The following is a 12,346-nucleotide window of genomic DNA, read 5'->3' as shown; positions in this document are numbered from 1 at the left end:
TAACACTAAACATTAATAAATTAATGTATAACAATAAACTTAATAATTATGCCATAATTATATCTTGAATTCAAGCCGCTCTGAATCCATTAACAAGGATGTGAGGTTCAGCACGAAAATAATTGTCAAGTTTCATCATCCACTTTGCACCTAGAGGCTTCATTACGCTGAGCTTCAGATCTACTGGTTATACTGCTTTGTCACCTTAAAGTTGTGACATACTTGCTCAGCGTACCACTCTTAAAATTCATTTCTCAAAAAATCCTTCACAGGTTTATTTAGGCTCATATCTAACGGCTGTAGTCTATTTGTTGTATTTGCAGGAATCATAACAATGTGGACGTTATAACTTATTATCTCAAAGTAATTGTAAAACTCTGTCTATTCCCTGTGCAGTGACTTTATCAAACATGGCAAGTGCAGAATAATTAGAAGGGAGTTTTAATTCTTCTTGTTTTACACTTAAGTATGACATTACAATCTTGAGAATAATAGTAAATCATGGTGGTCTCATTTGCCCAATGATTACTGTTACAAGTAACATGCCAATTACGTACAAAAGTCAATAGTTGGAAGACAACAATTAATAGTCCCTTTATATATCAACTGAGGAGGTAAGAACTCTCCAACTAACGCAGCAGCAAACGTGGCAGTAATCTGACGCTTCATAATATACTCAACAGCAGCAATTTCAACTCTTCTGGACCCTTCCGTTTCCATGGTCCAAGACCCAACTGGTAGTGAATACCAGTCTGATTACAGTTTATGAAAGGACTACTAGGCATGTCATAAAATTCCACCGCAGCTTTGACATCAAGAAGAAACTGTGTTTTAACCTCTTCAAAGTTATTCAACTTTACCTTTGCTTTGGTTGTAGCCATCCGTTTCACAAATTCCACTCATCTGAGAAGGTGTTATCCCCAGTAATTTGTAAGCACAATATGACCACCATTAGAAGCCAGATAATCAGGATTCGCTTCTAAACAATGCCTCTGGCACAAGAAACAGCTATAACTGTATTGACAACAGCTCTATTTCTATGTAAATCCTCCAGGTAACATAACTTCAAACTCTAGCTGATTGCCTATAAGTAGTTGCCTCATCTTTTTTTCAGGTAACTTACTGATGGTCAGACTCTCTTTACATGTCCTACAACACTTTAGTTGTGGCAAATAGATATTTTTCCAAGTGCAAACAGTACTCTCTTTCAAATTAGGGTTCCTTTTAGCAAGGTTTCTGATTGTAAAAGCAATTCTTTCCAAGGCAGCTTTTCGACCAAACTCTGCCATTTTTCTTAAGCTTAATTTCATAAAGTCTACTCTCTTATTGATCGCTTCATCAACATTTAATACTTTTGATACCTCAGCATTAGCAGCAACTAGTGACAAGGAAGGAATCTCTTAAGACAAAGGAACCAGTAAGGGCTAGAAAGCTGGATACTGTTATCTGACTGAAATTGATTCTGCTGCTTCTCTTTCACAGAAAATACTTCAATAGCGCCATTATCACATGTGTTAAATAATCATTAATTAAAATTAATAAAGTTATTAAGCGTGGTTTATTAAAATTGTCAAAGCAAAATTTTCCCAGTTCCAGGTCAATCTGCAAAAAAAGCAAAAGTTTGGCTCCACAAAATCAAACTGCTTTATGGTAGTTTACACATGGGCTGACAAAGTTTTGAACTTTCTCACAGCATGAGAACTGTCTAAGACTTGTCTAGGAGCATTAGCAGGGAATAGTGTTATTTTAGTATGGTACAATAACTAAAGTTTTAGTTTTACTTTCATACATGTATTTCTTTAATCTTAAGTTTTAGTTTTAGCTTTAGTTAAGCAAAGGTACTTCAAAATAGCATTTTAGTTTTAGTTTCAGTTTTATTGTTCCAGTGCTTCTAGTTTTAGTCTTATCTATAGTTTGATCCAACAAAAATCTTTCCATTAGTGTAAAAACAATTAAACCATCAAAATTAAGACCCAATAAATAAACTGAATGACCTGACTACCTGTACAGTAATTGGTATTAGTGGTCACTCTTCTTCATTATACTGAATAAGTTTAATTAGTTTCAAGTGTGCAATTTTAGTTATAGTTTTAAGTAATGTAGCTAACAAAATTAAAGTTTTAGTTTCAGTTATAGTTTATTAATAGTAGTTTTAGTTACTGTTGTAAGCACTGAGGAATTTGAATTTTAGTTGTAGTTTCAGAAAAGGAAAACAGCTCACTAAAATAGGTAGTGTCGCCCCGCCCCTTCGCTACCTGCGGAGGAAGGGTCTGGAGACGAAACTCACGGTAAAAATGAGTGAAAAGAAAACCATGTGGTTGGCTCTACATCATGTGACAGAGAAGACCAGATCAGTCAAAACAGCTGAAAGAGATGCTTTGCAGCTAAAAGAAAACAAGAATAAAGCCTCTTGGACATCTCTTGCAGATTTGAGACCGGCAGCTCTTTACAGAGCGCCATAATATTTACTTTTTATTGATGATGTTTTATTGTAAACACGTGACATTATTATTACGTCATAAGTGCCATGTCATCGTTGTAGTAAGCAGCATAATAATGCTGCTCTTAAACTTTGAGAAAGAAGTCCAGGGAGTGTTACAGGCTCCTTTCATCCTTTATTTGGTCCTCATTCTTCTTCTTTTGTCTTAAAAAGAGCTCTTCAGTCACATGACTACTTGCCCTACACGTGGTTCAAGCAATCTGATTGGGACGTGGATTTCTCTGCATGAAGCATACATTTTTACCATGAGTGTCTCCAGACCCTTTCTCTGCAAGTAGCAAAGGGGCGTGGCAAGATTATAATAGGTTTCAGTTTGAGTTATTGTTGAGTAAAATGACACTAATTAGAGAACCAGTATAAGTCTATAATGTGCTCTTTGGCCTAATGTGGGTAAGGTTACTACAAGGCTGGAAAGTTTATATTATCCCTCTCGTTCTCAGTTCTCACTATTCTCATCAACTGTCTTTAATTTGCAACTCAATCTAAAGCCCACCATCCACTATTCAACTTTGCTGAAAGAAACTTTGTGGTTACTTTTATGTGCTGTTAACTCTGTTGCCTGAAATAGAACTGACTTCTATTTCAGGCAACAGAGTTGCCCTAAGATCAAAGTAACCACAAAGTTGCTTTCAAAAAAGTTGAATAGTGGATGGTGGGCTTTATCATTCTATACAACTAAAGTGTACTTGAGCTACCTCAGTTACTACTGTATCTTTCTCTCAACTACAATTAACTCAGGTTTTCAGTCATTATCACATTATTGTATCATTGCTGTAAGCATTATTAGTTAATGTACTTTTTCCTTTTTCCTATAAATTTTTCTCCTTCCCTCTTCCTCCTTCTGAACTAATTTTAAATACACTCATTGTGCAATAAACGTTACCATTATTAATTTCACTTTTTGCTTAACTATCACAATGCTGCCAAAAATATAATAACCTTCACAACAAATTAAAGAGAATTTTGATAAAAAAGGGATGGCTATATTGGATCAGGCAACATGCTTTACTAGTACAAATTATCATATGCAATAATAACTGACCTGTAATAGTAAAATTTTTTGAAACACTAATTCCATTTCTGGTAGCAATACAGCTGTATTCTCCCTCATTATCAGCAACAGAAAAGTCGCTTATTTGTAATTGCTGAACTAATGAATCTATCATAGTCACAACAACATTAGACGAATCAGGATACAACCATTGTTTAACAGTTGCTACATTGGTAATGCAACTTATATTAAGAGATTCACCAGGCATTATATAAATAACTTCACTTGCTGGATTAATGTTCACAATAAGTGGTGGAAGTGTTGGAGATGGAGATGCTAAACCATAAAAATACATTACAAAGTAATAATACATGACATTACTTGACAATGACTGCATACCTGATGTAAAATCTGCCGTTGATAATGAATTAAAGGAAGAAAAGGCCATGCTTGAAAAAGATGACTTTTCAGTACCCGTGAGTAAACTAGATATTGAGTATGTTGAATCTGATGATAAAGTTATAGTAGGTGATGGAACAATGCTGTCTGCTGACGATGCCATAACAGTACTAATTTCAGTCAATGTTGACATTGAAACAGTAAAGGAAACAGAGGAAGTACTACTAGTAATAGCTGTGGTTGATGACAGACATACACCACTAGTATCATTGCACACTACAAAACAGGATGTAAAAATTTAAAAAAAAACATTAATTTATTCAATTATTGCAAATAGATACACATACGTAATCTGAAGGAAACATGCATGTTTACAACTTAACCTTGATGATCACAAATTTATCAAAACATAGGAGATCTTGACAAAGACTCCTTTTATAATCAGTATTGTAAAAATCAGCTTTACCATATCTCAAGCTGAAAACATAATGTCATTTAATTACATCGCTTTTATGCAGACTAAATTTAAAGTAAGTTGATACCTTTAAATCAATACTTCCAACAAAACATGATAGAATACAATCGCCGACAAAAACAAATTCATAATTAACCATTTAAATTATTGGTTTTGCTTATAAAACAAAGTTAAAAATCATTAATCAAAAGTTACATCGCAATAGTTAATACTAGTTTCCTAACTGAAACTCAAGTTATTTAAGTTAGAAACAGCTAATCAGGTACTAAGAATAAAAATTAACGCATATATTACATTTACCATGCTTCTCAAAAAGTACAAAATAACAAAATACATGTACATATGTACATGTAAATCAGTATATATCAGTTTATTATTATTAGCAAAAGTACTTACAAACTTGAATAAATGTTGAAAAATGAGCAATTCTCCCATCAAACGACAGAGCTTGACAAGTGTAAAATCCAGTCTCAGATAATGTCAAATTATCCAAAATTAGTATTGACCTCGAATTGTTGAGAACACTGAAATGGGTTAAATTGAATGTTTCATTAAATGACCAAGACCAGAATTGAACAGGGTCACTAGCTTCACATAGTATATAATACAATGCATGACCATTGTACAGTAACACTGATGGTTCTGTGTTAGTTTTAATAGTAAAAGCATCTGCAAATAGGAATAAAAAATATGGTTATTTAAATATCTCACAAAATAGAAAATCTCAGAAATACAAATTAGAGGAAACATGTACTTGTATTATACTTGCTCGATTAAAAGCACAGGCATTTATTTTTTTAATGGAACAAAATTATGTGATGGAAAATTTAAAAAATCAAAAGTAGATACAAACATGAAAGTAACAGGTCCTCCAAACAGTACCTAAACGACTAAGCTTTTCAAGAAAATGTAAATGCAAGGGCACTATAATTGGAAAAGATTAGTCATTGGCATTAATTTGAGCAGGGCATTTATTCAAGCAAATACAGTACATGTTTATTGTATCACGCAACCAAGACAGCATTATAGAAATTATTTCTTAACTGCAGACTGTGGTTAATACATGCTACAAAATCTCAAAACTCTTTCATTACGAGTACTATTGATTGCTAATTTGGATATGCCCCTAAAAATAATTTTACTTATCAAAATTACTAGTGCCCACAAAATTTACTGACAGTTAACACCTCAATATTTGGTAGTCGTCATTAAAAGTATCTCTAAAGTATACAACTATTGTACCTTTTACAATAAGATGAGCACTAACATACTGTCTCATTCCTTTGTATCTTCCTTCACAAACATAAAGATTACAATTTTCCACAGACACATTATTAAAATGTAACTCAAGCATATAACCATTATTTCTTGAACGCACCTATAAATCACAAAAATTTTAAGTCAGCCACATCTGCTCCTAAAGCAGCAAAAATATTCAATATAAATTAATTTTACTTGTGCATTAGAAGGCAAATCTCTATTATTGTATCCACTCCAGCTTAATTGAGCACCAATACAACATTCTAACTTGCATAATAAAGTAGCATTTTCCCCAACTATAGCATCAACAATTTTTTCTTCTGTAAAAATTTGTAGTTCTTGTTCTGCAGAAATCATATGTACAGTAAATCTGGTATATTTCAAGTGATAGTAATTTTCATATAGCAACATAGCATACTAAATTTAGAATTGCTAATATATTTTCCAACACCTATATTTTCTTTTCATTCTGTATTTTATTTATAACCCTTGAAAATAACCCAATTTACAGTACATGTATTACAATGTACATGCATATAAAAGTAAACAAAAAAGTTACATTTCTTAAATGGTTGACTAAAGTATTGTCAGAAATAATATTAGAGTCTTGTGAACTTAATTATCAATCTATCCTAAGTATTACTGTCTGTCTTGAACAAGCATGCGCAGAATAAAAGGTTGGTTGTCTGCCCAAAAATGGAAAGCAAATATCAAAATGGCGACTACACATGTGAAAAAGATCTTGATAATGTCAGTTAATTGACATAGAAAGAGTATTAACATAGAAACAGTAAAAGGAAGAGGCTGGAATTATAGCCCATTTTTACCACCATTTTTAATTGACTGGGCAGCCCACACCCCTTTACACCCATGTGCATGCTCGGTGCTGTAGCAATCATCGCGTAACGTAGAGCAGTGGTTATATTTTGCACATGCTCGTTTAATATTTTATTGTTAGTGTTATCATTTGCAGTATGCATACTTATACATATGGCTGAGAGTGTTACATGTAAATGTTATAACACTCCCCCACTAGCATTTGCATGACCAAGCCCAAAGCCAAGGTCATATAAATGCAATGTATCCTGTAGCAGGGGTCATATCAGCATAATTGTATAATACTTAGTGGGCATATCAAAGGAGCAAGTCCAACATAGGCTACACATGCACAGAAAGTATCACATGACATAAACAAGTCAGCAAGAAAGCTTGGAGCTGCAGGAACCACAGGAAGAACCAGAGCGGAAGCTTCAATGTAACACAATAATGATAGATTTAGCTTTCTTATTGAACATTTAGAGCTAATCAAAGCCACAAAGGGGAATACAGTGAAAATTACTGCTTCAAACAATAAGTGGGTACTCAATAAATTCTCCCAGTGGTACACAGAAAGACAAAAAATTAAATCTCATATCAACAAAATCCCCAACTGCTCAACATGCATGTTGCTAGCTGATAATCACAATTGGCTCTGTATAGTCTTGCCTTTATTTGTTACGGAAACGCGCAAAGAGGACGGCAATGAATATACTCCCAAGTGAATTAAGTTAATGATTCCTGGTCATCAACGTGTAATGAGGCAACAAAAAGGTCATTCTTCATCATAAAATACTTTTAGTGAGAGTTGTTTTGATTTACTTCATAAGGTTTGTAATCACAAATTTGGTACACTTCATCAACAAGGTAATGGTACAAAGTCAGAGCACGCAAATGCTCTTACTGATGAACATGAAGCAAAGCTTTGGGAATTAATGTATGTACTCAATTTGCCTACTCATGAAGGATTATATAATTATGTTTTTGCTATAGAGGCAAGTATCTGCGTTTGAGAGGAGGTAATAAATATTGTCTCCTTTGTTTTTCTTAATTTACTAATAAAACTGCAGTAGCTGATGTCAAAAAAGAGCATGTTACATAATTGTAGAAAGAACATGGGTCAAAAAATCACAGTGGAGGAATGAGTCAATTGCATCTTGATAACAAAGTTGTGTGTCACTGTCACTTTGAGGTTCCGGAGGCAGGTTCTCCAGATAATGTTTATATACTGGAGCAACACTTTGACAAGGTTCCTAGAGAAGCTATAGATAAAGATAACTTTCATGTATGCCATCATTAAGGATAATGGAAGGAAAGCCTGGTTTACTTGTGTTCCAATGGAAAAAATACCGTAAATGTTCAAATAAAGGCCGGGCTTGAATAAACACCTGGTACTAAGAATCTTCAAGTATAGATACGCATATTTTAGTCAATATAAGTACCACAATCTTCAAAGTGTCCCAAATGGCCTAACTTGTTAAGCTGATTGCCGTAAACTTGGAGGTCCGGGTTCGAATCTCAGTTTTACTTTTTCTTTTTTTATTTTACGTAATTTTTTTCTCCTGAAAGAAATAAACGCCCGGGCTTTTATTTGAACATTTACGGTAAGTTATCATCAATCGTTATGGACAAGTGTGTGCTGCTAGGACTATTGAGGGCAATAAAACAAACCATAGTCTCCGATCATATGGTGTAATGACAACATTTAAGAAAAGTTTACCACAGGTATTGATTCAGGAGAGGTCTGGTCAATGATCATGAACTGCTTTAAGAGTGTATAAAAAAGTATGGATGAACAGTTGCTGAACACATCTCGACTGCTATGTGATGCTGATGTAAAAAATGATGATGATGCAAACAATGACGAAAGCAAAAATTGCCCTAAAGTGAACTCGGCTATGTTCACTAAATTTTCCCTCAGCAATTGCACAATTAAACTTCATAAACACAATTTTGACATTAAAAAAATGATCATTTATTAACCAATAATTCAGTCTCATGTATTGAAGCTAACTACAACCACAGTGTGACAACAACTAAACCACAGTAATACAAAAACTTTTGATACACCCACTAAGTATTAGCAATGCAGTAGCATTACTAAGTATGATTCACCCCACTTCAAAATAGCTGCCACAACTTTTGCAGCCTTGCTATACCGGGAAAACGAGCTCCTACGCTTACCAGACTTTATAGTAGACCATATCTTAACCAGAGGACTCCATTAGTACCACTAGTGTGGCTCCAAACTTTGTCTACGAGGAAAGTCAAAAATCTAGAAAACGGCCATTTTGTTCAGCCACCTTCTTTCATCTCCATCTTCATCATCAAGTCCTGTCAATACAGTTGTCGCTCTGTATCTCAACTTTGCTTGGTGCTAGAAAAATAATTCTTACACCATTCTACTCCAATAACGTATGCGCAGGTCCCTATTCTCTAGAACAATTCTCCAACAAAGAAAGAAGTTATGCTGTCACTGCTGGATTGGGCCCATCTTAGCTGCATGCCACCATTTTGTTAATTAATGTGCTCCAAAATTTGGGTGTAGTCGCGCATGCTCAAAGATCTAGCATAGATATTAGAGTAAATGAAAGGGATTGGAAACTTCCACGTGGGCGCAGAAATAATGCCATTTGATTGTATTGTTGCTAAGCAAAAAAATTGCTGACTAGGCGGTTTGTTGCTTTTTGACCACAAAATTCTTGATTTTTTCCATTAAAAATAGAATGACTCCAAGAAGAGTGCTTCGATGAAAAAGAAACTCAACTATCAAGGAGTTCAATGTTTTGTACTGTTAATTATTATTAATTTGGTATATTTAAATTAATATTTTGAGTGTTATAGCACTTTTGCCCATAAAGTTGCTGTTTTCTCCCTCTAATGAAGACACTTGTAGCTAAACTCTAAAAAGCTTGTCAGAATATAAAAGAACTTTCAATTACCTATGGAATGATATGAGGCAACACTAGAATAGCAAAAGCATGACAGCTATAGAGGCGAAAAAGTGTCAAAAAAGAAGCCGACTTTCTGTACCCGTAACTGGTCGCAAAATAGCTCTAGTGAAACAAAAATCCAGCTACAGGTAGCCGTAAACTTTCTATGTGGAACAGAAGGTATATCATAAGCAAGCACTATCTAATAGTCACACAATATTCCTTCGAGATCCTTTCTGCACAGCAACTACTATGGAGGAGATGGGGATGCAGTTAAACATGGACGTTGCTAACCAAGTAACCAGGGGTGACGAAAACTGCATCACCGGGCGGGAACGGTAGTTTCCAATCCCTTTCATTTACTCTAATATCTATGGATCTAGCAGATCAGCAGCTCTGGAATAAACAAGCAATTTCTTTACCTAGCTATGCTTGGAATTAACTGCAATACATATAGTGGAGGTTTCCAGCTAAGAAAAGATAATTCTCTTCATAGGGATAGGAACAAACTAAAAGTTGGGGGGGCTAAGGTATTATTTATTTACAATCATAGGAGCATGATCTAACAATGGATCATTAATACATGGCATGTACAGAATTAATATTGTCCAAAATATTGGCGTCTATGCTCATTAAATGTAAGTATGTAACAAATTCCTTTGCAATGTCCTCGATGTGTAAATCATCTGTAAATTCTTTGTGTGTATGCAAAATAACTACATGATTAAGATGCTCTTGTGACATTGTGGAGTACAAGTAGTTTTTTAATCTCCTTAACGTCAAAAATCTATGCTCAGCTGAAGCTGATGTTAACAGAGTTGTTAAATAAAGAAGTAGAACCTTGTGTATTTCTGAAAAAAGTAATAAGAGTGCGTGTTCTTAGAAGTTAAGCTAGACTGTATTAAATGTTTTATGAAACGAATCATCACACAATATGCACACATATAAGGATTACCTAAACTAAAGTCTATAGTGTTGATAATAGTAATACATGTACTGTATAAGTGGTTTTTTTAGGGTTGCAAATTTCGCGAATTTCGCAGATTCCCTCCTGATTTGCAAAAATAAAATCCGCGAAAATCAATTTAATACGGTACCTGCATGGCACACGTGGTAGAATTCACAAAAATAAAATCTGCGAATTGGAATTTTAGCAGATTTCGCAAAATATAATTCCCTCGAAAAAAACCACTTATACGGTACATCACTTAAAGTTGGAGGGGCTAAGCCCCCCTTCAATGAAAGTTGGGGGGGCTTAAGCCCCTCCTGCCCCCCCCGTTCCTACCCCTATGAAATTTCTCTTACATATTACTCTTTTATCAAGTATGTAATAAATATATTATTTTTAAAAAAACAATGGTATAAGTATGCAATGATAATTATAAGAACTTGACAACAGGAAGAACAGGAATAGCTACAGCATGCAGGGAAGATGGATGCTCTCACTGCTCCTTGAACAAGGACTCGTGTCAAGACTAGTATTAATTTCATTTGTCATCAGTATAATAGATATTCCTTCACCATACATATTCAATGCTGTCTCTTATAAATGCTGTAAATTTAAGACGTAACAATGACAATAATAATAAAGAAAATTATTGTTCGTGTAAAATCAACAAGAAATACTATAAATAGTATTTTTAAATCAACAAAAAAAGAACATCAAAAAATTAAAGAAAACAAGGTTAAGAGGATTCGAAACGACCAACAAAAATAAAAAATGAAAATCCCACTCTTGTGATGCAAATTCCACTTTACATTGTCCTTTTAATGTTATTCTTTAAGAATTATGGATCACCTTGCAATGTAGAGCACAATTTGCATCACAAGAGTAGAATTTTTATGTTGTATTTAGTTGGTCGTTTCAAATCCTACTTAACCTTGTTTTTTTTAATTTTTATGTTTTATACAAATGAACACAGTAATTTCTGTTGCTCCAAGTCTTGTTCTCTATTTATGTACTTTTGATGACTCTTTTGGTCTATTGTGTTATTTCTTCTCTCTCTTTCTCTTTAATTTTTCTCCTTGGTATAATTTTGAGTTCTGATCTGATATATTGTAATTGTCAGAATGGCTAAGGCCACGAAGTGGCTGCAAGCTATTCTAGATTATATGAAAAAGGTGAAGTCGATCATATCAACTGTGTTTGGCCAGTTTTCTTAACTTACAGCTAATTTGTAGTTAAATAAATAATTTTAATAACTTTTGGTCTGCCTATCTGCCCACTCGCCTCACTATATAAGCCCCTGCTTCAGCCATCTTCCTTGGCCTTTGATTAGCTCCTCCTCTTCCATTGGGAGGGTGGGTATGGATAGTTGATATGATCGACTTCACCTTCTTCATATAATCTAGAATAGCTTGCAGCCACTTCGTGGCCTTAGCCATTCTGACAATTATATTTCAGAAGGCTCAGTCTCACATATCAACTGTGTTGTTTGTAGCTTCTTCCAAGCTATTCTGGTTACTAATGATGGCTATTTCCTAGGTCGCTCGATCTACTTCTTTGTGATAAAATCTTTGGAAGACTGACTCTGAACTCCAATTTGCTGCTTTTAGGATTTCTTCTAGAGTAACTCCACCTCTGGCCGCAGCTGAGGCTGACGCCCCACGAGTAGAGTGGGCTCCAAATATAGAGGAGTCAATCCCTGCCTCCTCAAGAGTAGTTCTTAGCCATCTTGCGATGGAACTAGATGTAACTGCTTTGTGTGGTTTTATGAACAGTCTGTTTTCATTTTCCTTCATTTGCTTGGTTTCATCCAGGTATGTATCCAGGGTATTAACTGGACAGAGGGTAGTGTTAGCTGGGAAAGCCGGAAAGTAAAAGGATTCTATTGGCTTTCCTTGTCTTGATTGTTTCACCAAAACTGAGGGCAAAAATGATACACCATTCATACCTTTTCTTATTCTTGCAATGTTCAATTGTGAGAGGTCGGCTGACCTGGATGGTCTTGTAATGGCTAACAGAAAGGCTG

At 34.6% G+C, this 12,346-nt stretch overlaps 1 protein-coding gene across 1 annotated transcript in view; it reads right to left on the bottom strand.

The window, feature by feature from the left end:
• The window catches only part of LOC100641636 (uncharacterized), a 71,840-nt gene that overhangs the window by 21,572 nt on the left and 37,922 nt on the right, over positions 1–12,346 (bottom strand). Inside the window, exons 15-19 of the mRNA XM_019996548.1 lie at positions 5,821–5,969; positions 5,608–5,743; positions 4,762–5,034; positions 3,891–4,166; positions 3,543–3,827 (exon numbers count right to left, since the gene is read on the bottom strand). Coding sequence (XP_019852107.1) covers positions 3,543–3,827; positions 3,891–4,166; positions 4,762–5,034; positions 5,608–5,743; positions 5,821–5,969 — 1,119 coding nt within the window. The remainder of the gene's footprint in view (positions 1–3,542; positions 3,828–3,890; positions 4,167–4,761; positions 5,035–5,607; positions 5,744–5,820; positions 5,970–12,346) is intronic.

Source organism: Amphimedon queenslandica, unplaced genomic scaffold (genome assembly GCF_000090795.2).
Source record: "Amphimedon queenslandica unplaced genomic scaffold, v1.1 AMPQUscaffold_13406, whole genome shotgun sequence".
In the NCBI taxonomy this organism is placed as follows: Eukaryota; Metazoa; Porifera; class Demospongiae; order Haplosclerida; family Niphatidae; genus Amphimedon; species Amphimedon queenslandica.
Note: the sequence above shows the minus strand (reverse complement) of the source record. Positions and strands in the feature narration are given on the sequence as shown.